At 44.0% G+C, this 27,642-nt stretch overlaps 1 protein-coding gene and 1 long non-coding RNA gene across 2 annotated transcripts in view; one reads left to right on the top strand and one right to left on the bottom strand.

The window, feature by feature from the left end:
* The window catches only part of LOC309332441, a 158,015-nt gene that overhangs the window by 13,273 nt on the left and 117,100 nt on the right, over positions 1-27,642 (top strand). The gene's annotated exons all lie outside the window — the stretch shown is intronic.
* LOC309336280 (keratin, type II cytoskeletal 7-like) lies at positions 1,251-21,127 on the bottom strand (the record flags this gene model as incomplete). Its single annotated transcript, XM_081851909.1, has 11 exons — positions 1,251-1,291; positions 2,397-2,780; positions 4,594-4,622; positions 7,456-7,784; positions 8,573-8,698; positions 9,890-10,057; positions 10,523-10,618; positions 12,652-12,712; positions 17,050-17,261; positions 20,136-20,489; positions 21,062-21,127. The coding sequence occupies 11 exons, from the start codon at positions 21,125-21,127 to the stop codon at positions 1,251-1,253; spliced, it is 1,866 nt and encodes a 621-aa protein (XP_081708035.1).

Here is a 27,642-nt window from a genome sequence, read left to right as displayed (position 1 = left end):
GAGGCAGGTATCTGCAGTCACAACAAACCCTAAGGTCCTAAAGTGACACATAAGTTATTACAAGACAACCCCCTCCCCCTGCTTTATCTTTAGGATGTTAAAATAGCTTGCTGTACTGGGTGTGGACTTGGAATTAAACTGAGGACAAGAGATGGGAAGGGAAAAGGCACAAACTTTGCTTTTGATGCTGAGTTATAATATGAAACATGTTGTCATCTTGTCTGGCAGGAAAAGCTGACCCACACATGCGGCAAAGTGAGGCAATTGCCTTGGGCAGCAGGTTCCATGGGGCAGCAGATCCCAGTGGAAACCTTTATTACCTCCTTGTTTCCAATGTAGATCTTCACTTACCCCTTACCTAGTGGAGAGAGGTCACCATTTTGAGGTTCACCTCGGTGCCAATATATATTGATCTGGCCCTGCTAGCAGGAGAACAACGTGGAATATTTTGGGACATCTGTACCATTTTGCTCTGGACATGACTGCCCCATTACTTTTTGATGATGAGAAATTTAGATAGAGTTGCTGCAAATCTGTCTTCCATCTCTAGAGTTACCCATCCTTAATAGAGATAAACAATAACACACACACACACACACACACACACACACACAATCAGTATCGTTTCTTCATACAATTTATTGTAGATACAGCAGAAAAGAGTTGGTTCTAGTAACCAAAAACAGCTGATGGTGAAGTGTTGCATTTGCAAATTACAGATGCTCACAAAGGAAAATTCGGCCTGTTACACACACTGGAGATTTAAGACAGAATGCATTTTGTGCACAGAAACAACTTCAGATGTGAAATAAAAGGTGAACTGAATATTGTATATTCATTTCCCACATTTCCACTCCTAGCAGGGCAACATATGATGGCTGAAAACATTCTTTTTAACCCAACACTGAAAAGGACACCAAAAGCCTAACAATGCAATGCAATGCAACAATGAAACAACAGCAAGGAGGTGCTTATTGTGTTGGCACAGCCCCTCCACACAGAATCCTCCCACCTTTGCTCTTTTGGTTGGTTTAGCTCCCTCTCTGCTATGTGATTGGCATCACACCCTCCCATTCACATGCCTGCCATTTTTACACAAACTCTCAAACTGCAAGGAATGGAAGCCTAGTGAAACAGTTCCCATGCAGTTGCAGGCATGTGTTAAAAGGCGGTGGATAGACTCCTAGAGAAGGACCACAACTAATTTAGTACTCAATAAATATCTCCCTTTTCCTGAAAATTGACTTTGCTCATTTTGTGTAGCTACAAATCCAGAGGGTCTGGATCAATCCTGCAAGGGGGGGGGGGGGTGTCACACATTTTAGAAAACTACCAATCCACTGATCCCAACTGCTAGAGACCGAGGTTCCTTCAGTCCCCACAAAGTTGATGGGCATTGCCATTCAAATGGTGTGCGTGTACCATGTCTTGTGGTCAATTATGCAGGGTGGGGCTTACCTGCCCCTCCCATATTCTATTCAAGTTGGTACCTCTGCCCCATGCTTTTGAGCATGCCCTGAAGCATCGGTTCAATTTCTACTGGCTGACAACTCAACAAGTAAGCTGAGTCCTTTTTTGCAACTGTATAGCAGTGTTTCGCTCCCACTTTGGTTGCAAAAGGTTGAAGGGCCAGCAAGGGAGGGACGAGGAAGCGCATAAGCCAGGACTTTGCAAGCATTTGTTGTGGATACTCACATGACTCTTCAAAACACAGAATGTTTACAAAATCTTAAGGGGTTTTCAAGGCCAGAAGAGTAACATTTGGCCATTCTGGGCTTATAAAATGTTGCCATTCACTGCAGAGATTTCCACCCACGCGTGGGAATTCCTAATGGAGCTTGGGGACTTTAAATAACAAGGCCAGGAAAGGTGGCCTTGGAGCACTGCTGCCAGCCCTGGGCTAGGTGGGTTATTGATGTGATTCCCTGTGAAGCATTTTTTGTTCCTGTTGAACTCAGAAACTCAGCTCGCACATGGCAGCCTTTCTGCAACATCATAGAACTTCTAATCAAGGTCAAGTAATCATTTTAAACCCACAATCCAAACATCTTAATTTGTTCTGGACTACCTCTTGGACTATCTCTCAGCCTCAGCTCCTCATCTGTGAAATGGGACCAACATAGGCTCCATCACAGGAGTTACTGCAGGGGGAAGGAGCCACCGTGCACATGGAAATTTCTATGGAAGTTAAAACAACAACAACAACAACAACATTTCTTGTGTCGTGGTTTATAAGATGCATTTCTTATTGGAAGCCTCTTTCTTTTCTTCTTACGTAATTTGGTCCTAGCCTTGGGAACTGAGTGTTCACATTCTTCTGCTTTTGCTGAAGCATGGTGATATTTTCATACCATGGTTGCATGAATGTGCATGACAGCATGCACCAGCTGAGTTACCAACACTGGAGTAGCCACCGACACATCTACCTGCCACAGTGGCAGTGGTACAGCCACTAGTTGCACAGGTAGCAGCTCTGGGTCTCTGAGCTGCTCTGGAGGCATGGTTGTTGCCACCACCACTGGTGATGTGGTACCCACCGTCTGGGCTGAAATCTTCACTTCCAGGGATGTACAGCCTACCCACAGTGTTAGGCACATTTCTTGATGTGTATCCGGCCACATGGCACTCTGCATCTCCAAGGTTCGACTTCTGTCTCTTCCCTGGGCCACCAGGACTACCGGTATATTTCCCACTTCTGCCGCTGAGCCCTCTGCTTAGAGAGGCATATGCTGGTTCATGGCCACAGTCATCAGCTACTTTGCCTGGGTTAGGAAGCACTGCTGCAATAGTAATCACAGTCATGGTTACAATAGCATGACAACAGCATTCTTGGTTAGCTGGGTACAGCAATACTGGAACTTCCCCAGAGATCTAATATATATTTGGGGAGGCCTCACACCACTTTGCAGTTGAGTTTTGCATACATTACGTCCCACCGATGCAGCGGCGTAGCGTGGGTTGTCAGCACCCGGGGCAAGGCAAGTAATTTGCGCCCCCTAACCCTGGGCAAGGCAAGTAATTTGCGCCCCTAACCCCTAACCTGCCGCCACTGCCAGCTTCTTCTTGCTGCTGCCTGGGTTGAGGTATTTACGGTAAGGTAGCCATGGCGGCGGCAGCGGGTCCGTGTCAGGTGATCTGAGGTGAGTTGCTGCTGGCGCTGCTGCCCAAACGACGCCGCTTGCCCGGAGGAGGAGGAGGGCAGAGAGGCGAGGAAAATGCAACATGGCCTAGCAGCTACAGCAGCAGCGGCAGTGGGGCTGTGAGGAGGGGCTGCCTGGCACGCCCTCTGCGGCCCTGACGCGCGGGGACCGCGGTGAGCGCTGAGAGCCGCTGCCTGCCAGACGCCTTCAGCCCGGACGCGCGCACAGCTCGTCGGTTCCGCGAGACATGGGGCTCTGCTACATCCTGCACCCGAGGCTCTTTGGCGACTCCGGAGGCGGCGAGCGCGCCCCCCCAGATGTTGCACCCGGTGCGGCCGGCCCCCCTGCACCCCCCACGCTACGCCACTGCACCGATGCAAATTCTGGTATCTCAAGGGCTAGGAAGGGCTTTACCTTAATCTTAGAGAGATGCTGTCAGTTTGAGGTAGAGAATGGCACTGTGGCAGAGATAAGGCTACCATATTTTGAAGAGAGAAAAAAGAGGACATGTTTGCTGGCTTCTACTTTTATCTATAGAATGCGGGTGGCACTGTGGGTTGAACCACAGAGCCTAGGGCTTGCCGATCAGAAGGTCAACGGTTCGAATCCTTGTGACAGGGTGAGCTCCCGTTGCTCGGTCCCAGCTCCTGCCAACCTAGCTGTTCAAAAGCACGTCAGTGCAAGTAGATAAATAGGTACCGCTCTGGCGGGAAGGTAAACGGTGTTTCCGTGTGCTGCTCTGGTTTGCCAGAAGCAACTTAGTCATGCTGGCCACATGACCCGGAAGCTGTCTGCGGACAGACGTCAGCTCCCTCGGCCAATAAAGCGAGATGAGCGCCGCAACCCCAGAGTCATCTGCAACTGGACCTAATGGTCAGGGGTCCCTTTACTTTTACCTTTTACTTTTACTTTTAACTATGGATCACTATGATGACTCTACCCTGGAAAAACAGGACATGTCCTGGAAAAAGAGGACATATGGCAACCTATGTACATGCAGCATAACGTGGTGATGGAATAAAATGGTAAATGTAAAGGACTCCTGACAGTTAGGTCCAGTCGTGGATGACTCTGGGGTTGCGGTGCTCATCTCGCTTTACTGGCCAAGGGAGCCGGCGTTTGTCCACAGACAGCTTCCAGGTCATATGGCCAGCATGACTAAGCCGCTTCTGGCAAACCAGAGCAGTGAACGGAATAGACCATTGCAAATCACAAGTTTTGAATTAAAAATCAAATATCTGTCTCCTCCCTGCTGTTCTAGCTTTCCACTTGCAAATAATGTTGGTGCTGGTGTTTGTTTTGGCAGGCTAAAGTGGTTCAGCCTTCTACCACTTTAGGACACTTAACACCTTATTTCCACCTCATTCCGTTGCACATGGCAAAGCCACTTCTTATGTTCCCATCTAGAGAGCAATCTTTGGAATTCCAACAGGTAAACTTTGACATTACTTACCTACACTTGCAAGGTTCCCTGAAAATATCCTGTTTGGGAAAGAGATGTAATATAGATCATGTGAGAAACTGCATTTTTTAATAGAGGTGGGGTTATATTCTGATAACTATTTATCTTTCCCATTTATCCATCATCCTCTCCACTTACAAAATATATAAACTATATAAACTTTTCCCTGAAGAAAATGACCAAAGTGGTAAACAAAAATGCAACAGCAAATAGAACAGGATGCATGAAACAATAAACAAAGAAAAACAAGGAACAAACAATAACACAGCACAGTCAGTTTTGCCACATTTAAGAGCCCTGTGTGGGCAGAATAATAGTCAAAGCTGGGGAAAATATAGGGAAAACACGCTTTGAGAATGTTGTCTATAAGGTTAGAAGAAAATTATTATAAGTTAGTTTGGAGATGTGGAGATGGTATTCAACACCAGTCTGATTAAATCCAATAAACAAGGAATATTCAGTATTAGGTTCAGTATTAGGTTCACATGTCGTGGGGGTGTAAATATGCACAATTTTTGGGGCAAAGGGCATAGCTGTCAACTTACAGATTTGAAAATAAGGGACCAGCAGCCTTGAAAATAAGGGACCAGCAGCCAAAATAAGGGACCTGCAGCCTCACCTGTTCCAGGCACTCCAGTCTTCCTGTCCTCCTGCAGTCTGGTCAAACTCATGCTGGTAGCTTCGAGAACACTGTCCAATCAACTTTGTAACCAGAGGTTCAACTGAATAGAATCTGAATCACATGCACCACAAGGCCTATGCAGCCTCAACTTAAGATGGCTCCCCAGCCTGGCTTTGCACTGCAAAGTTTGCAGCAGCACGTGCAACAAAATGGTGTCCAGCATTCACAAACCCCCTCAGCTTGCATTAACTAGCCACACACAAGGCATGCAAGCTCCACCCCCCAGTCATTCTTAGACTTCTTATTGGGTGAGCAACACAGCCAAGCAACACAGTTGGAGCCTCCCTCCTCCCTGGCCGGCAGGGAGAGAGGGAGAGGAGCTGCTTCCTTTGAAATTTAAGGGACATCATTTAAGGGACATTTAAGGGACATCCATCAATAAGGGACAGCAGCGGGACATGGCGCTGGATTAAGGGACTGTCTCTTCAAATAAGGGAAACTTGACAGCTATGGCAAAGGGTGTTTAAGGAGATAACAGAAATCACTGGGTTAAAGCTGACCCAAAGTCCAGAGGTTGCATTATTATTGATTTACAATGGGGTGGAAGGTTCACAGGCTATGAAGGACTTGCTCACAAATGTATTGACAGCTGCACAAGTTATTATAGCTAGGAAGTGGAAGGGGCAAGGGGAATATAAAATGGAAGAATGGTATAAAGAGGTGTGGAATATAGCTATTATTGACATGTGCTATTAAGGAAAGATGGGGAATATGCAGAAGAATGATTTTGAGGAGATATGGAAGGTGTTTGTAGAACTTATACTGTAAAAAGGGGTCAAACCATCGCAAGAGGTGTTGAAATTTTGGGAGGTTGGATAGTTACAATGGAAAGGTCTCATGGGTGGGGTGCACATTTTATTCTTATTTATTTATTATTATTACTTCATCAAAATAATAATAATTATTTTTTAAAGCCCTGTGTGGGTCACTGCCATGTTATACTTGAAAAAGCCACCCAACATACACTGAACAGGGAGCTGCAGGCCATCTTTAGAGTGTACCTGTACAGGCTTTCTATCTCCTGTTTGCTCCATTCATACACTCAAAGGTAGCAGTAGCAGTAGCAGTCCCTGGCTATTCCTCTTGAGCACCCAGCCGTTCCCTTCTGTTGCTCCATCACCTCTCCTGCTCCCACAATGTAGCCTGCTCCCTCCGGTGTGTTGGAGGATGCTATTGCATCACCCGTGTTGAAGTGAGATTCAGTTGCCAGTCCAGTTGGTTTTGGTACATGAAACTGGAAGGGGAAACTTCTCCTTCTTCTCCTTGCCTCAGGCAACAACATGTCTTGGGCCGGTTCTGCATTCAAGATCTATGCTTGATAAATCTGACATGTGCACCTAAAAATGTGCCAAAGATTATACAGGGAACAATGCCTGGTGGTGGGTTTCCCTGAGAGAAGATTATTATTGAGGGATATGGCCAAATATGTGTGGTTCTGTGGATATTCCCTGCATCTAGGATTTTAGTCAAATAAGGATATGCAATTGCAATAGCAAAGAAAGGCGTAGTGAAAGCATGTGCAGATTCTACTAGTAGAGGTTGATTCCAGGATGGGGTGGAATGGCTTGTAAAAAATCCTGCACACAGGAAACTAGCATGTCTGAGATAAAGGTTTTAGGCTAGCCTTCTCCCTAATGTACTTGCTTTCTTATGCAGGTATATAGGTATACAGTGGTGCCCCGCTAGACGAATGCCTCGCAAGATGGAAAACCCGCTAGACGAAAGGGTTTTCCGTTTTGGAGGTGCTTCGCAAAACGAATTTCCTATGGGCTTGCTTCGCAAGACGAAAATGTCTTGCGAGTTCCTGCGGGTTTTTTTCCCTCCCCCCCTTTTTCTAAGCCACTAAGCCACTTATCTGCTTATCCGCTAAGCCGCTAAGCCGCTAAAAGCCGCTAATAGCACTAATAGCGCTAAGCCGCTAAGCTGTCAATGGGCTTGCTTCGCAAGACGAAAAAACCGCTAGACGAAGAGACTCATGGAACGGATTAATTTCGTCTTGTGAGGCACCACTGTATATTGTAATTACCCTGCCCACCATCATTAGTGGTGCAGTTCCAGTTATGCATGTTTTAACTGGTCCTGGATTCAGTTGAACTAGACAGCTTAGACAGTAGACAGTAACTTTAGACAGTAACTTTTCTATATCCTGTAGGAAAATAGTCAAGGAATACCTGTTTTCTTCTCCCTCCAGCAGTGACTTGTATGTAGCTATTTCAATATCCAGTGCCAGCTTGTCATTCAGAAGCTCCTGATAGTTGCGTAGCACGCATACCAACTCATCTTTAGATCGGTGCAAGGAACTGTATAGATCGTCGTATTTCTCTTGTGCATCTTTAAGGCTGCAGTCACCACGCTGCTCAGAATCACAAATGGCCAACTGTAGACATGCAACCTGCCAATTGGTAAAGCAAGAGATTCTACTTGCCCTCAGGCACTGGCTCACTGAAAACTGACATTCATCCTTCAAAATCAAATTTCCACTCATCGTCATCAGATTCATCTGAGAACTTTGAATTTTCAAGATATCAAGATGCACATTCAAAATTCCAGCATGCTGCTAAAAAATCCGTGTATCTCTAGTGAAGGAAGGAGGAAGCTGTGGACCTTTGGATCTTGCTGGTCTACAACTTCCATCAACCCTGACAATTGCCATGTTGGCTAGAGATGGTGGGAGTTGGAGTTCAATGACATCTGGGGTGCCTCATGTTCCACATACCTAAATTTGAATGAACCATGGAAGCCAGCATGCCATGTTTACTCAACGGTAGTGGGAATTAGGTTAATACTGTCTTGCATTATTTGCATGCCCAGAAGAAGACCCCCCACCAACCCCAGGCAACACTCAGTCCAGCTAGGCAAAAACACTCCAGGAGAGTGCAAAGTAAGGCTGGTGTGGGGTGTGGCCTGGGCAGAGTTCCAAGTGTCAGATATAGAGGCCTAGAGGGCTGTATCTGCGGTTATAAAGCAATGCAATGAGTTTTGCATATATTACTGAGTTGCTGGACATCAGTAGCAAATCAAGATAGAGCTGATACCACACACATCCATGTATTACATCCTCTGAATTGGGGGCAAGCAGCTGGCTTTAAACCATGCCCAACTATTCAGATATGACTCTTAAAAAACAAAAATCTTCATTTGTCCTGTTTTTACTCCATTGAAACATTTTTGTACAAAAGGAAATGTGTGTATAAGACACCTGAGATAGCTTCCTGCTGGTAACAAGAGGTTGCTGTGCCAAATCCCCCCACCCCCCGCCCCAGACAGCAGATGTTTTCCCATGTTTACCTGCTTCTTGGTTTTTTCCAGTTCACACTGCAGTCTCTGTACCATCCGGTTGAGCTCTGCAATCTCTCGCTTGTTGATCTTCAGATCATTGCTAATTTGGCATCTTTGGTCCTGGAGTTCCTGGTACTAAATGCTCATAAAATAAGTAACTATGATGTACAAACATTATGCTATTAAATTGCTTTCCACAGACACTTCACATCTAATACCTAAAGATCTATTTCACACACACAGCACAGTAATGCTGTTTTCCAAGAAACAATGCCATCACCGATTCCACTGGTGTGCATTGTGGACCTCAGGAACTGTCAGGAAGAGTGTTTCCATTTCTGAGTAGTTCCATTCACTAAACCATGTATTATAAACTTGTTGTCCTTCCCCCTGTTGTTGGACTCCAGCCATCAACATATATGTTAGCTGCCAAAGGCCAAGGTAAAGAAGAAGCTACAAACTGAAGGTGCCAATTGCACCTCTTTGGGCCGGCAATTCCACAACTTAGGGGCTGCCACAGAGCACGTCCTCTCCCAGAGTTCCTCCACCATCTCCAAACTTCTGAGAGCAGTGAAGCTACCAGGATCCCCGCTTCTGGCTGACCTTAACAGAAGTGACTGTAAGAGTTGAACAATTCCAGTAAAGTTCCTTCTTGTCACACATTCTAGTCTTGTATGGTTGTTATAACCCATGGTTAGACAAACTAAGGCCCGGGGGCTGGATCCGGCCCAATCGCCTTCTAAATCTGGCCCGCAGACGGTCCAGGAATCAGTGTGTTTTTATGTGAGTAGAATGTGTCCTTTTATTTAAAATGCATCTCTGGGTTATTTGTGGGGCATAGGAATTCGTTCATTCCCCCCCCCCAAAAAATAAATATAGTCCAGCCCCCCACAAGGTCTGAGGGACAGTGGACCCCTGCTGAAAAAGTTTGCTGACCCCTGTAATAACCTTTGCAGCCACAAATACATTTTGCCTCTTATAGTTGTTTTATCTGCAAGTCTTTTAGTTCTTATGCTCTTACGGTTGTTTTAACTGCGTGTCTTTGTTGGTTTTTAGCTCTTATCTGTTTTAATTATTAGTTTTATATCCATCCATTATCTGTGTTTAATCTTGTATTTTATTCGGATGTTTTATGCCTGTTTCCTTGTCCTCATTTGCCCTAACAATTATCGGTCAAAAAATCCTAACTGCTATTTTATCTATATGCTTTTTAATCCTGGTCTGTGACCGTAATAAAGTTCATTCATTCATTCATTCATTTTGCATTTTGTAACAATATTGTGAGCCCTATGGGCTTCCGTACAAGACTTCAGTATGGTTACTCACTCTGCTTCGGTACAAAGTATTCACTTCTTCTTTGCTCCTTCGTGCAATGCTCTGATACCAGGATTCGACATTCTGGAGGATGGTGTTCATGTCCAGATCTCGATTGTTATCCATCTGCACCATGACTGAAGCCTGACACTGAATCTGATTTTCCAGCAGAGCAACCTCCTAAAGGATGAATATCCAGAAAGCGTTCTCCAGTCTTCACATTCCCGAACAATTAAGAAAACAATTTACTGATGTCTGTGTTATAAATGCTTAAGCTTGGTTTTGAGATTTATTTGTTTATTTTGAGCATTTATTAACCCCTCCACCTTTCAAAAATGCAAAATACAAAACACAATAGCAAAACTATTATAACAAAAACCCAATAAAATCAATAGCATATTAGAGAGCGCAACATAAAACCAAACACAGGGGATAAGGACATGCAATTAGAATGTCTGAATGAATAAAAAAAGTCTGTTTTACAATTTAAAATACTCATTTTACATCCTTAAGATATCAATGACTTCCCTGCTTCTCTTTCCATGGTTCATTTTACATATCACAAATCCCTGCATATTTTACAAAAAACTATACCAATCAGCATTCCATTATTGCACCCGTCAAAACTCATTTAGGATTTCTTACCTCCTTATGTACACACCTCAGGAATTCAGCCTCCCTCTTCATTGTGTCCACCTTGGCTTCCAGCTCCACCTTGTTCAAGAAAGCACAATCTACATCCTGCAAAGTGGACACAGGAAACCTTCAGATGCTTTTGGCTCAAACACGGTCAAATAATTTATTGATATTAATTGGTATCTCTTGAGGTGTGCATTGGCTGTATATCTACCCTGATTTACAAGGTGAATTGGGGTGGTTCAGGGAAGGTTCTCTAATTTCTGAGCTGGACTGTGCTTTTAACAAGGTTCAGAGATGCCCTAAGCTTCCCAGTAGCTCTGTGACTGAGGCAAGGAAGAAGGGCTACCCCTATGCTATTCATATAATCAGTTATCAGAAATCAATATATTCATATATGCTCACACATAATCAAGGCTTACAGTATTTTATAATCCATTTTGAATCAAAGGGAAGCTGTGCCTTAGCCAACTGCATACTGCTTGAAACAGCAAGATTAGGAGCCGACCTTTCCCCTACAAACATCTGTGTACCCTGGACATGGGGAAGACGTGAATCAGAGATTCTGGTACAAAATCCCCTCAGATACAGGCTAAATTAGTCCACAGAACAGGAAGAGCAAAACCACAAAAACTCCAAACTCCCTGTCCTGTCATAACTAGGGGAGAGGTTAGACAGAGCGTCACTGCAAGCATCGGAAAGCAGAACTTGAACTCGGTGTTTGACCAGTGCCTGACCAGGTGCTGGAAGCATGGCAAGAAGCTTGCTAATTGGCTATTCTTTGCTGACAATATCGTGACTGTCTCATGGTTGTCTCATGATCTATGATTTGCTGTGATCTACTCAGGTATAAAGACCTCTGGATTTCTGTCAATCGGGGTCCCAGTTCCTTTTGGAAGAGATTCCAAACTGGGTCCTTATTGCCTGGCAATAAACTTCACCTTCATATTCTCCATTAGCTGAGTCTGCCTGATCTTTATTTTGCACCTAGTGAGTACCGGCTTACGTTCACTTGCTTCATTTGGTGCCGTGACCTCAGCTGTCTGAACAAAATGCAGAGCAGCTGATTCATTTACTGAGAAATGAAACACCAGCAGATACATGCCATGTACTTAAACTGCACATCCAATGCACACATTTAATGCTCATGAGCTCCTGTTAAGGGTGCTGTGAGGAGTAAACTACTGCCCACAATATTATTGGGGGGAAGTAATGTCTGCTGGAGATTTGCCCCAAGATCCCATGACTCCTGAGAATTGTAGTGGTTAAATGATGAGTCCCAGAGGTTCTCATATCCAGGGATGCTGTTACTGCTCCCTGAAGGCACAAGCAGCAGTCATTATTGCTCCTGCCACCACTGAGACAACGTCAGCAGAAAAGATCAGACGGTATCTGCAGAAAAGAGGAAGACTGGGGTTGGGGTTGGGTAAGTTATGAGGTAATGTTTGAACTTCATACAGTTCTGAGTTCAGTTCAAAATTATCCTGGAAACTATCCGCACCCCCAACACACACCTTATGAGCTTTGGCTACGAGAGAGAGAGAAAGAGATTGAGAAAGAAAGAAAGAAAGAAAGAAAGAAAGAAAGAAAGAAAGAAAGAAAGAAAGAAAGAAAGAAAGAAATGTGATGCATGGTCAAGACTCAAAACTGCTAAACATACAGTGCTTCCAGACAGCCTGTTTATTAAGCATTTATCCTGATATATTTTCAGTGAGATTAGACAATGTTGACTGTTTAACTGTGCAACCAGAATTTGCCAGTGTGTGGCTGAATCCCACCTGAAAATAGTGAGTCACTCTGGAAGCACCCACAGATTAATTGAATCACACCGTGGTACCCCCAGCCAAGGGAGATTTTTTAAAAAAATAAATCAGTGCAGGCTTATGGATGAAGTGGAGGTTCTAACCCATTTATGAATTTGATTACTCCTCTAAGGCAGGCAGAGGGAAAGGATGTGTTTTTCTCCTATGAAAAGAAAAGAGAATTTGCATGCTGCATGAGCACATATGAATGCAAATACAGATTTTGATGTACCTCTGCCTGCACCGTCTTTGAGCATTAACTGAGATTAAGTATGCACAGACTCTCTTTTATGAAATGACAGCATAAATCGCCCTACAGCAACCTGAATTTCTGACCTTTTTAAGCAGAACAAAATCATTCTCTACAGCCGTGCGCCGGTTGATTTCCTCCTCGTACCTGTTTGGAGACAGCAGAGAAAGAGGGCATGCCATGACTTGGGTGTTCAACAGCGGAACCCCAAAGACTTGCAAATCTTCTGATGTGCACAGACTGAATTACATGGACTGCAAGAAGGTCAGACCTATCCATTCAGAAGGAAATCAGCCCTGAGTGCTCACTGGAAGGACAGATCCTGAAGCTGAGGCTCCAATACTTTGGCCACCTCATGAGAAGAGAAGACTCCCTGGAAAAGACCCTGATGTTGGGAAAGATGGAGGGCACAAGGAGAAGGGGACGACAGAGGACGAGATGGTGGGACAGTGTTCTCAAAGCTACCAACGTGAGTTTGATCAAACTGCAGGAGGCAGTGGAAGACAGGAGTGCCTGGTGTGCTCTGGTCCATGGGGTCACGAAGAGTTGGACATGACTAAACGACTAAACAACAACAGGGGCAGACAGCTGCATCCTATGTGCATGACATGTCTGGGGTCTTGCTCACTGCAATAGATGGGGAGGGAGCAAGTAAAAGGATGGCCATGGGGAAAGGGGAAAGTATGTGTGAAGTGCTAACTCCACCACCCCACATGTCCCAAGATGTTTGTGTGTGCAGTGGGGAAAGCTCCTGTCCTCGTGGAGTCTCCTACATGCTTTAAGGTAAAGGTAAAGGGACCCCTGACCATTAGGTCCAGTCATGGCTGACTCTGGTTTGCGGCACTCATCTCGTTTTATTGGCCAAGGGACCCGGTGTACAGCTTCCTGGTCATATGGCCAGCATGACTAAGCCACTTCTGGCGAACCAGAGCAACGCACGGAAACGCTGTTTACCTTCCCGCCGGAGCGGTACCTCTTTATCTACTTGCACTTTGATGTGCTTTTGAACTGCTAGGTTGGCAGGAGCTGGGATCAAGCAACAGGAGCTCACCCCGTCGCGGGGATTTGATCCCCCGACCTTCTGATCAGCAAGTCATAGGTTCTGTGGTTTAACCGACAGTGCCACCCGCGTCCTACATGCTTTGGAATCCTTATTTTTAAAAAGTATTTTTTTTTTATCTATGTAGCTCAAATATCAAAACAGAACTTCATGAGACAAGTGCATAAAAGCTAAACCAAACCGAGCCAAGTGGAAGCCTGATTTCTGCAATGCACAAAAGTTCCATGAGCACAGGAGTACTCCCCATGGCAGAGTTCTCCCCAAGGGAGACAGGGAATGGGTGGGGCTGGCACGTTCATGCATACACTCTCCTCCTCCCAGTCCGAATGCCTGAAAAGGGCTCCTGATTTCAATATAACTTAAAAGAGCACTAATATATGGGCTGCAACTCTAAATACAAGCAAGTGAGAGGACAGCCTGTGATTTCTTGCTCTAATACAGTCTGCCTTTTTATTCACCTGCCCACTTTTTCCCCCAGGAGCCAAGGACTCAGCATATGGTAAGGTTACTAGGTGTCCCCGTTTCCTGGGGACAGTCCCCGGATTTACAAATCAGTCCCCTGACAGAATCCATTGAATTCAACTGAAGTTGAAAAGTGTTGCCGGATTAATTGAAAAAAAATCTGGTAACCTTAGAATACGGTCCTACAGCATCTTCTTTTAACAAACAGACAGGCATGAATGTCTGCAAGGCGACCCCACGCTGACGTCATTAGGCCACTTCTCTATGGGGGTGGGCAGATCAGACTGCGTCTGTTTCCATTCGACTTCACATTTGTTTACCCATCAATACATCCTGTTGTATTCTGAGGTTAACTAATCGTCAAGGTTTTTTGGGGGTGTTTTTTTTAAAAAAAGCTTCTCCCAAAAAATGGAGTCTTATACAAAATTCAGCACAACGGATATTGTAAGTTTTAAACACATTGTGCATTTGCTTATGTCTACATGGGGGTGTCGCTGTGGGTTAAACCACAGAGCCTAGGACTGCAGATCAGAAGGCCAGCGGTTCGAATCCCTGCTATGGGGTGAGCTCCCGTTGCTCGGTCCCTGCTCCTGCCAACCTAGCAGTTTGAAAGCACGTCAAAGTGCAAGTAGATAAATAGGTACCGCTTCGGCGGGAAGGTAAACGGCGTTTCCGTGCGCTGCTCTGGTTCACCAGAAGCGGCTTAGTCATGCTGGCCATATGACCCGGAAGCTGTACGCCGGCTCCCTCGGCCAATAAAGCGAGATGAGCGCCGCAACTCCAGAGTCGGCCATGACTGGACCTAATGGTCAGGGCTCCCTTTACCTTTACCTTACATGTGCCAATCCTTGGTATTTTGCACATGTTGAAAAAATACAATGGGTGGAATTCAACATTGTGTCAAAAATTTTCCATCTGTGCACACATTGCCGCTTGTCAGGTGGAACAATCCCCCTCCCCTCCTCCTGTTCTAGGGATTCTTTTTACACCCCCCCCCCAAGGCATTTTTTGGGGGATCTACACTGACAGGGTTAGTTAGGTGAACCCTGCCCATTAGTTTAATGCACTTGCAATAATGAAATATTGTAAATTGCTATGCTTACAAGGGAACACCCTACATCTTTATATCTGTAAAGAGTAGGATGCTGTGTTACTGCATTTTATTTTATTTTTTATTTATGTAGAGATTTCTCTCTCTCCCATCCTTCCATCCTACCCCTTCTAGCAGCTAGACCAACATACAACAATTTTATTTTTATAATAATTTTTATTAATTTTTCATTAACAACAATCCAATTAATAAGATATAAAATCATGCCACATCATGTCCCCCCCACCCTGAAAAAAGCCAATTATATATTCCGAATTAAATAATTTAATGGGACTTCACATGTTCTGGCTGATCCGGAGAAAATCTTTTGTCTTTGTTCCTGTGTTTTCTCTGTTGTTTATTCCCAACATCATAGTTCTGATCTTAACCCTTTCTTATAATCACAGTCACTGCAATAGGACTTTTCCATCGTACTTGTTAAGTACAATGGACTTATTAACAACTTACAACAATTTTAAATCACACGGATTTAGAGAAAACATTTCAGCGCAGAGTTCACAAGGATCAAATTTACGCAGCTTCCCTATTTCTGCATCTATGCTGATCCAATATAAGAAAATATATAAAAGACAAATAGATTGTTCTTTCTCTTCTGCAAGTAAGTATACTTAAACCAAAGTGGCTCCTTTGGCTCCTTTGGCACAATGAAACTTCAACAGATGATGCCATAGCTACAGCCTTTCACCTTGCAGCAAATCATCTGGAGAGACCGGGGAATTATGTCAGAATGTTGTTTATTGATTATAGCTCGGCTTTTAATACCATCCTCCCGGACATTCTTATTAAAAAGCTGATGGATCTTGACCTTTCTTCTACCATCTGTGACTGGATTAAAGACTTTTTGAGGGATCAGAAACAAACAGTGAGGATTGGGCCTGTTACACCTACCTCCCTGAAGCTTAGCACTGGCACCCCACAGGGATGTGTGCTAAGTCCCTACCTGTACTCATTGTACACATATGACTGCATATCATCTGATCCATCCACAGTAATTATTAAGTTTGCAGATGATACTACCATAATGGGCCTAATTGCAGGCGGAGATGAAACAGTGTACAGGTGGGAGGTACAAAAAGTATCTACATGGTGCTTAGAGAATAACTTGCATCTAAATATTAGTAAGACTAATGGTGTTGGACTTCCAGAGGAAGAGAGGGGAACCTGCCCCATTGTTTATTGGGGGGGGCTGTGTGGAGAGGGTCTCCTCCTTTAAATTCCTGGGAGTGTACCTTAGTGAGGACCTCACTTGGAAAATCAACATAACTCAGGTGGTCAGAAAGGCCCAACAGAGACTCCATTTCCTCAGGGTCTTACGAAAGAATAATGTTAAACAACAACTGATTTTTTTTTTACCGATCCACAATAGAAAGTGTCCTTTCATATTGTATCACAGTGTGGTATGCTGGCCGGACTGCCACGGACAGAAGGTCTCTACAGAGGGTGGTGAACACAGCACATGATACCATGGGCTTTCCCTTGAGTCCACTAGATGACATTGCAAGGGATTGTTGCCTTAGGAGAGTGAGAAGAATTCTCAGGGATGAATCACACCCTGGTCATCACCTCTTTAATCTTCTACCCTCAGGCAGGAGATATAGAAGTATAATCAATCATACCAACAGGCTAAAAAATATCTTCTATCCATGGCCTGTTAGGCTGTTGAACGAAAAATAACATAGCGAAATTGACTGGTGAGGTGGTGTGTTGTTCGATAAGAGATTGAGTGTTTGGGGGGGGGGAGGCTCATTTAATTTCATTGTACACAGGTCATACGATGACAATAAAGGTATTATTATTATTATTATTATTATTATTATTATTATTATATGACTGGGCACTGGCAATGCCTACCTGCATTTAAGCTCCTCTACGATCTGCTGTATGTTCTGCAGCTGCGGTTCCATTTGCTCCTTTTCATTCTGCAAAAAGTCCAGCTGCTTGCGAAGGCCACAGATGCATCTTGCAAAGAGGGAATCGAGATCTGTCCTAGCAGGTGGCATCTGCTCTTGCAGGACGTTCCATTTGGTTACCAACACCTTGTTCTTCTGCTCTAGACATCGGACCTGAAATCAAAGAAGGGAAAATCCAAAATGAAAGGGGATGGAAGGAGGGATTGTAGGGGAGAGGGATAAGCCACACACAGTTATTTTGTGTTAGTCTTCCAAATTGCACTGTGGGTAACAGTTAATCGCACATCAATGTATTCTTGCAGGGCATCTTGCAGAAGAGGGCATCTGTCAGGAGATCCCTTCTGCATGGTGTCAGAACTGTGGCGACACCTTACTTTTGGAACTCCCTCTGTTGAATGGCATGCAGGTGTCTCTACTGTTGCCATTTCGGCACCTGCTAAAGACATTGCTTTGTATCAGCAAGCATACTAAATAAAAATGATGTACATGACAAAATGCAGCAGTCACCCTTCCACAGCAAGGTCACCACTGAAAAAATGTCTGCCCATAGAACCTAAAAGCAACATAAAATCAAATGTAAAAGTATGAAATAGAGGAACCTTTAGAAGAATATCTTTATAAGCGTTAATTAAAGACAAGAAAGACACTAAATTCAAGTGTCATAGTTGTGTTGTCAAGAGCATGTTGAGGTAAAATACTCCAGTTCCTATATTGTCATGGATTGTGAATGGGTTGTCTTTGGCAAGTCATTCTATTTCAGCCTCAGCTGCAGCACTTAAGAAAAGCTGTATCTATCTCAGGCATAGGCAAACTTGGCCCTCCAGATGTTTTGGGACTACAACTCCCATCATCCCTGACCACTGGTCCTGTTAGCTAGGGATGATGGGAGTTGTAGTCCCAAAACATCTGGAGGGCCAAGTTTGCCTATGCCTGATCTATCTGTCTATCTATCATCCATCTTCCCACTATCTGTCTATCAATATACCCACCCACACCAGTTTTGCAGATTTCTCAGAAAATGAATAGATTTATTTATGGTGGACTCTCCTTCACTGAAGGCTTTTCAACAGAGGCTGGGATTCTTTAGCTTTATTTCCTGCATTGCAAGAGGCTCAACCGGACGACCCTTGTGGTCTCTTTGAAATCTACAGTTCTATGATTATTGGTACAGTTAGTGCAACAGTGTCAGAAACACTTGTGGGTCAAAGGATGACACTCCTTCTTTAGGGACGTTTTTAATGTCTGATGCTGTACTGTTTTTAATATTCAGTTGGAAGCCGCCCAGAGTGGCTGGGGAAACCCAGCCAGATGGGCGGGGTATAAATTAATTGTTGTTGTTGTTGTTGTTGTTGTCAGAATAGTGTGTCTTTAAATATAGACACCCATCTATTTACCCCTATACACAGCACTTTTCTTTTTACCTTTTCTCTCTCTCCCACATATTATTTGCCACATTGCTCTTATAGATGTGCACACCATGTGTACTTTGAAAAGTAATTGCAGTGGCATAGCTGCTTACAATAATGCATGTTGTGACGTTGTACAAAGGCTTACAGCTGAAAATCTATAAGAATAGTGTGGAGATTATATTCAGCTGTCCAGCTTTGTCAACCCAAAGGATGGGTGAATCTGACAATTTCAACTTCTCTGTTTCTCCTTTTTCCAATGTTAAGTCAATTATCCATATCTGCAATCAGTTTGCATTGGAGGGGAGTCCTCAAGAAAATCCGCCTGCATTTTAGTGTAAAGATATCCTAATATGCACATTTTTGTATGCAATTTTGCCTAAGCTACACATTTCAGCAGTGGATTTCCCCAATGCAATGCATTTTGTATGCTATTTTCACTAATACATGCAATACTTAACCCAGAATGTGCATTTTTGTACACATGGCTGGAGAATGGCACTGCAAAATTTGAAGGAATACAACTTTCAAAGGGTGGCTGTGTTTTGGTTCGCTTTTTATTTTGGAAAGTGCAAATTAGGCAGTCTCACTTTTCATGGGTGAACTGAACTGAATTTTACTCCCACCCCTACTCACTCCCCATATTATGCCTTAACATAGTAGCCACTTTATTATTCTATCTATATCTATCTATCTGTCTATCTATCTATCTATCTATCTATCTATCTATCTATCTATCTGTCTATCATCTAATGCTTGCACTTTTGAACTTCCCATCATTGTGTGGAATTCCATCAACTGTCTAAATAATTCACACAGGACATTTTCTTTTGACTTCTATACCTGGAGTGTCCACCAGATTACATATTATGGTGAACTGGGACAGTCCTGACCATTTCAAGGAATCATTCTGGAGGAATTGGAGGTAAAAGAAAAGAGCTTTTCCACGATTAGCAAAATAACTCATGGCTTCACCACATTTGACCATGGTAGAGTCTACTGTAACAATAGCACCAACCCAATAGCACCAACCCAACATCAACAAAATACTACAAGAATTCTGCTTCAGGATTCTCTAACAGGTATCAGTTGCTACACTTAGAATTTTTTTAAAAAAGAAGTAGGAACACAATTTACTTTTTAAAATGCAGTATGGTCAGCTTTATTTTAGACTTTGTTCACTTTGGTGCACATGGTAAATTAGCATTCAGGATATTTGGCATTGATTCAACATTGGACATGATAAAAGTTGACAACTAATATGCAACGACACTATTCGTAGCTGAATCTTGCAGTCATTTTGTATCAAAATTAATAAATACTGAAGTGAGCAAAATAGCAGACTCCTGTCCCCTTCCCCATATACACACACCATACCTCAAAGAGCTCTGGCATAAAATTGCTTCAGATCAAAATTTCCAAAGCATTTCTCTCATGTGCAAACTTTGTGATATCTGAACACATACCAAGCACCTGCTCTTGGACTGAATCATCCCACCACATGTTGCATTGGGTCATCTACCCACTACTGCCCCATAGAAAGAAACCTCATTTGCCACTTCCTACTTCATGAGTGAATGAGTGAATGATTGAATGAATGACTAGTCATTCATACTCTGACCTGATCAATGAAGCAAGCAAACTGGTTGTTGAGAGATTTCATCTGTTCCTTCTCTTTAGTGCGTATTTTCTGGATCTCAGGGTCAACTCCTATACAGAGTGGTTTTAGAAGGCGTTCGTTGATGCTGACTTCATGGAAATGGTCATTTTGACCACTGCCAGCATAATTTCTGAGCTCAACGTAGCTTCTTGGAATGCCACAATAGCTCTGACCACCATAGGTAATGTGATGTCCAACACCAAGACCTCCATAGCCCCCAATCTGGTAGCCTCCAACGCAAGAAATTCTTCTGATTCCACCTATGGTTGAGAGACTCCTGGTGCTATAGCCACCAATTCCACTTCTTCCACCAGGCTGGGATATAGAAGATGCACTCAGTCTACATCTGCTTAGACCACATATGTCAGAGGCAGAAGAGAACCTTCTTCTTCCATGGATGGAGTTTGCCATGTACAGTTGTCGGCTCATGCCCAAGCTGTGTAAGACAATGTCGGTGCAGCAGAAAAGCAAGAAAGGGTCCCCTCTAATATGACACTCTCAAGCTTCTGCTTTATATCTGTTTGCAATATATGGGCTTGGTTAATCCAGAAAAAAAGTAATATGAGGCCTTCCTTTGGGTTTGGTTTTTGCCTGCCAGCAGTTAAAACACCATTGCAAAACAGCAAAGTAAACATAAATTCCTCAGCGAAATGCTAAGGGGGATCTATATAAATGCTTCGTTTGCAAAGCTGCTGCACAAGAAATTATGCATTCTAGGAACTCTTTGAATTAATGATAGTTTAGCAAATTTATTCTATCTTTGGTAATTCCAATACTAACTTGCTGGAACAGCCTTGCTAGGTCTAGGCTTGCTATAGGGGTTACATCTCATGGCTCCCAATTTAATAAGAGTATAAAAATTATGTGATGCCCAATTGCTTAGTTACCTTTAGACACCTCTTAGTTGTAATATTCTTAACAGGTAGCATGGCCTGTTCTGTTAGCAACGCCATTCTGTTAGAGTTGCTACCACCCAAATACAAATTAACCAAGATGTTTGAGTCACTGTCTTTCAGCCTAACTGACCATCACAGGGTTGCCGTAAGCAACATATAAGGGAGAGAACTAAGAGAAATACCCTGAGGAATGGTAGGTTAGAAATGTGATAAAAATGAATTTAAATCACACGTAAAGGCAATTGGGGCTGCCACCTTACTGAAGCTAAGCTGGTCTGGGCGTCTGGTATGTGCCTGGATGGGAAACCACCTAAGTATCCCACATGCGGAAACTTCCAATGATATCCGGAACATGGGCCCCCGGAGCGCAGGGGAAGAGTCAGACTCAGAGATTGAAGTTACTGTACAAGGGACCGACTCTGCAGATGAGAGCTGGCTAAGTCAAGAAAGGGCAGTTTGACTCCCCTTCCTGGGGAAGACTCTCTTAGCTCTCAAGAAGAGGAAGAGTTGGAAGGCTGCCAGAGTGTTGCTAGGCAATCAGCAGATAAGCAAAGGTCTGAGACTGTGTCAAGTGGAAGTGGGGAGGGCAGAGGTCAGCCTCTCAGGCCCCGTTCAAGGAGACTGGATAAAATCAGAGGGCAACAGAAGGGCAAGAGGGGGAAGGCAGGAGATTGGCATCCTTCCTGCTGTGGGAGGGGTGAAGATTCAGACTGACCAACTATCGTCAATGTGAGCAGGTGAGAAGCCATGCTCTAGATGTGGGTTTTGGTGTTTTGTTTTGTTTTGTTTTGTTTTGTTTTGTTTTGTTTTGTTTTGTTTTGTTTTGTTTTGTTTTGTTTTGTTTTGTTTTGTTTTGTTTTGTTTTGTTTTGTTTTGTAAATAAACGTACATAAAACTGCCGGAAAGTCATTATTTCTTATTGAGGCTTGCTTGCCTGCCAGAGATCATTATACATGATGGGTAGAAGGTGGGAAATAAATGTAAGCAGTAAATATCCCCCTGGCTCTTCTAATAAATTGGGATGTAACTAGAAATAAGTACCCACATCCAGAACCCCGCATACACATAGAACTCCTCTAAGTGTGGGCTTGCCCATTCATGCCCATTCATGGAGAGGGCAGCTATGCATGCACACCCTTGCTCTCAGAGCTGCCCTTTCACGTGGCATTAATGATGAAGCCTTTGTGAGTGGGAGAGCTCCAAACTGCTGCTAGAAGTGAGTCAGATGGAAGTGAGGATGTTGGTTGCTATTGTGATGTTGCACCCAATATTATTGCTAGGTGACATTGTAGGTGAGTTCTGCTTCCTCTCAGGATCTGACTGATGGCCAGAGCAGAATGCAGCATCCAGCCACTCCTTGCAAGCCATGGCTTGGCTTTCTTGCTCAAGTCGATTGGATTGATTCACTTTGAGATGCAGATGTGCAACCATTTCCCCTGAGCAAATTTGCCAGTCCTTGAGGGCGTTCTTCCAAATTTTTGAATGAGTCACCTGCAGAGCGACCCTCACATTAATTCTAACTTTTGCTTTAGGTAAAAAGCAACATTTTAGGTGAAATGCTACCATTTGGGTGAGTGAATGGCCACCATCACCCTTACTTTTGTGGCATGCTCATCACTGGAACAGTTTTTAAGAAAATTGCAGAGAGGGCATGCTTTGATTCCAAATGTCAGAAGTCAGGGAGTGGAGTTTCAACATTTCATTAAGCCTCCCCCACCTTATCTGCAGGGTCGGTGCATCCTGTTTTGCTGCTTGAGGTGAGATCGGAAATGCTGCCCTGCCCTGCCTTTGCGGCCGCTCCTGCCATGCCACCACCATATCTGCCACTGCCTCCCCTGCCCACTCTGCTGCTGCCACACACCCTGCCTCATCTACCACCGCTATCAGCACTGATCTGTGACAATATTGTACTGATTTTGGGTGAGATCTCACTCCAAATCAACACCAATGTTGACATTTCTGAGCTGCTGGTGGAGGCAGCAGTGCTGGCAAGGAATCTCACCTTGCCTAACAGCTGAGCTGGCCCTGCTAACCTGCCATAACTTTTCTTTTAACCAAGGCCTTCAGCCCTTAATTTAGAAGTTTCTACGTGAATATGGCCTCTTTTAGTGGAAGGGGATATACTAGATCTGTCTCTTGTATGTATGGGTGTGTCTTTATTTCTATTCTATCATTGAATTTGGTTTTAAGTCAATTTTGTAAATCACTTGGGGTTATTTTTTTTGGGGGGGGGAACGATAAATGAATAACCATCAAGCACTGTCCTCTCTGATGGGACTCCTCTTTTTGTGACATACTATGGTTCCAATTATGGGACACGGGTGGTGCTGTGGGTTAAACCACAGAGCCTAGGACTTGCCGATCAGAAGGTCGGCGGTTCGAATCCCCGCGACAGGGTGAGCTCCTGTTGCTCGGTCCCTGCTCCTGCCAACCTAGCAGTCCGAAAGCACATCAAAGTGCAAGTAGATAAATAGGTAGCACTCCAGTGGGAAGGTAAACAGCGTTTCCATGCGCTGCTCTGGTTCGCCAGAAGTGGCTTAGTCATGCTGGCCACATGACCTGGAAGCTGTACGCCTGCTCCCTTGGCCTATAGAGTGAGATGAGCACTGCAACCCCAGAGTCGGCCACGACTGGACCTAATGGTCAGGGTTCCCTTTACCTTTACCTATGGTTCCAATTGTACAAGCAATATGTCAGGATCTGGGGAGTGGCTAGTCCCCAGTATCACTTCATCCTTGGCCAGGTGCTCAGAGAAACACTTCAGAAAACAGTAAGATGGTCACTATTTATATCTCCTCTAATCAAACTGTTTCTTTCTAGATGTGAATATCAGACAAGAAGGAGTAATAGTCACCGAATTGGGTGCCTTTAAAAGGGAATTAGGCCAATTCACAGAGGAGAAGGCTCTTAATAGCTGCTTGCCATTATGGCTGCGTACTTCCTCCAGTGACAGAGACGGTCTGCCTCTGAATACCAGTTGCTGAAAATCACTAGTGGCAAGAGCAGGGCCTTTTCATCAGCTGGAACTCAGTTCCAGCACCTCCCAGGTAGGCTCCATTGCCATTCTAAGAGGGCGAGGGAGGTGTTTTCATGGTGAGTTTTGGCACCTCTTTTTCTAGTAAAATAGCTGTGGGCAAGAGCATTGTTGCGCTCATACTTTGCTTATAGGCTTCTCGTAGGCATCTGGTTGGCCACTGTGGGACAAGGATGCTGGACTACATGGTCCATTGGTCTAATCTGACAGGGATATTCTTGTGTTCAGAGGAGGCGGCAGAGCAGAGCAACATGATTTCAAAGTGCCCTCCAGTGGAGTTCCATCAAGTATGTCTGCTCTGCTCAGAATCTGTCAAAGGTGTTGGGAATTAAAACCTGTAGAACCAGAAGCATGTATTTCTTTGATGTTAGAAATGTAGCTCTACTTCTTACACATGGGGTTCACTTTTCATCTTTGCTTTCCACCTTATTATTATTATTATTTTTAAAACTAAGCTTCTTACCACTATGGAATAGCCAGAAGCCAAAAAACACCTCTTCTCTCACTGATGCAACAGATGCTAATCTTAGCATTATTACAGCCGACAGACTCATGTGTGAAAACAGTCAGCACATACTATAAAATCAACACTCTTGAGGGACTGCACATATCTGTCAACATCCTGCATCAGAAGACATGCTAGTAATTAAACTGAATTACTAGCATGTAATGACTGAATTAAAACTGAATTAAAACTGAATTACTAGCATGTAATGACATGCTAGTAATTCAGTTTTAAGGGACACTTTTAAAGAACACTGGATAACACCCAGTGGTCTCACTCAGCTGGTAAGATGTCTATCAGTAGAACAAGGAGAGAAGCCATTTTTTATTACCCCCTCCACCTTGCAGCCCCCCAAAAAAACTCTGGTCCAGAGGATTGAGGTGTATCAGGGGTGAGTGACTGCAGGAGAGAGAATTGAAAATTGCTTCAATCTTTATTCCATTGACAGAAACTTAACCACCAGGTGAGTGACACTGCGGGATATGAAACCCATATAGCACAATCCATCTCTAGGACGGGGCGGGGGCAATGAAAAGTCTTTATTCTTCCTCCCTGGTGAGTATGTATATTAAATAGCACAGCAACCCATTATTAGAAACAAGAAGCTCAAGCACCTTTTCCCCTCTCATGCAAATGGAAATGGATCAAGCCTAGCAATGTGGTAAAATTCAGATTTCATGCCCCTCCCTCCAAAGACAGAGCTCAGAGTTCAGCTCAGACATCCCTGAAGTGCATTATGTCAACAAGACCACCTCTTTATCTGCTTGGTGACATTCTCAAAGAACTTTTATAGGTTCACAAGGCACAACTTTCCTTCGCAGAAGCCATGCTGGTTCTGCTTTAGCTAGGCTTGTTCTTCTTTATGCATTGTTATTTTAACAATACTTCCCACCAGTTTTTCTGGGGCAGACGTACAGCTGATGGCCTGCAATTTCCTGCAGGACATACCCCAGATCCCTTTTAAAAAATGGGTGCTACCTTGGACACTTTCTGGTCTTCGGGTATGGAGGCTCACCTGAGAAGGGCATTTTTGTTAGATCAGCAATTTTGCAACTGAGTTCTTTGGGAACTCTCAGGTGGATGCCATCTGCACCCAATAATCTGTTAGTTTTTTCTATTATAGTTTGGTTTTTTCTATTTTCTTTTGTAGGTTTTAGTTCACTGTTGTTCTTTTTGTTGTAATGTGTTGCATTTTCCTATCTGTTATAAACAGTCCTTATTCTTTTAATAGAAATGGCAGTAAATAGGTTTATTCTATCAACAGATCTTTCAATCTACCTGTTTGAAATGTAGTCCCCATATTTCCCATTGTCAATGGACACAGATGGACCTGCAGTTGCAACGAGATCTCTGCACTGCTGCCCCCCTGCCTTAGCAAATTTGAGGAAAGGGGGAAGCTATTGCAGCAGGAAGATCTTGATGTTATGTTCAGCTTCAGCTGGAGCAAAGTCCCATTGTCTCCTGAGTTTCTCACTGGGGGCTCATTGGCACTTGATTGGGCGTGATGTCAAACAAAAATAGGTTGTGTTCAAATGTGCATTGAGCATTCTTCAGTACTATTTGCTTTTAGCAGACCCATTCCAAAACAAGCTGTAGGTGTTTGCCCATCACTCTCACATTTTTGTTGTTGATGGATTTCAAGGAAATTAAATGGAGACTTCTTCTCCAAGCCAATACTTTACATTTTATTTTCCCCTCCCCCAGAAAGCCCAGCCACAAATATCCATAACTGAAAATGATGGGGGGGGGGCAGGAGAGAAAGTAAATTCAAATCCAACCTTTTGGCAGCAAAGAAGAATGCTTCCTTTCCAAATTATTCTAGATCTAATCCTTACAAAAACTGTCTGCCATTCCTTTCCCACTAGATGGTGCTAGGCAATACATATTCTAATATTTTGCTGGCGTGCCTGGACTTTCGTTGGCTTGTTTGTTTGTTTATATTTCTTGTGAAAAAGCCCATCACTATTGTCACCGTAATCTGGTCACCGGTGTGAATACTTGCACAATGGCTGTGTTCTCCCACCACTGTCAGAGACGGCATGTCTCTGTATGCCAGTTGGTGGGAAACACAAGTGTTTGTGTGTGTGAAGGGGGGAGTGTTGTCTCACTCTGGTTCTGCTTTTGGGCTTCCCACAGGACAGGCCTCTGATTGGCCACTGTGAGCACAGGATAGTGGACTAGATGGGTCATTAGCAAGGATCTTATCGGCTGTCACTGCCATAGAACTGTAGAGCAGCAGTGGGGTTCCTTGTAAGCCATCTAGATCAACTCCCTGATTGATGCAGGAAACCAAGATCTAAGCTGGTTGTCCACCTTCTGCTTGAAAACCTCCAACAAGCAGGAGAATACCAACCCTGCTGATTGGTTCCAATGTCAACCTACTATAAACAGTAAAGAAGGTTCTTTTAATGTTCAGATGAAACCTACCCTTCTGTAACATAAGTCTATTAATTCCAGTCCTGTCCTTTGGGGCAGCAGAATAATGTGTACACATTACCTCTTACAGTGGCTCCAGCGCCCTCCCATGGCTGGTTTTTGAAGCTGAGTAGACATCACATTAGCCACAATCAATAGGTGTCCTGTAGCCACTGTTCAAGGTAAACTCCCCTCTAACCAGCTTCCATCCAATTTGAAAATGGAAGCCATAGTTAAGCTGAGGTTTGTACATTTCAGGCAGCCATTGTGCAGGTGCAAATGACAGCTTCAGTGAACTGGAGTTTGGCACAGGGAAACAAATTAGATCTCCAACTCCCATCAGCCTGGCCAATGGTATGGCAGGACGACAGCTGTAGCAACAGCTGGAGGGCTGCAGCTGAGCGCACACCTGATCAGTATCCTTCTTAACGTGTGGTGCAGAAGGGCAAACTAAGGCCTTGAATGCAGACCTTGCCCCCAAGCATGTACAGTGGTACCTCGGGTTACATACGCTTCAGGTTACATATGCTTCAGGTTACAGACTCCGCTAACCCAGAAATAGTGCTTCAGGTTAAGAACTTTGCTTCAGGATGAGAACAGAAATCATGCTCTGGCAGT

The sequence above is a fragment of the Podarcis erhardii genome (assembly GCF_964252035.2).
Source record: "Podarcis erhardii genome assembly, chromosome: 2".
Classification (NCBI taxonomy): Eukaryota; Metazoa; Chordata; class Lepidosauria; order Squamata; family Lacertidae; genus Podarcis; species Podarcis erhardii.
This window is presented reverse-complemented; position numbering and strand designations above follow the sequence as displayed.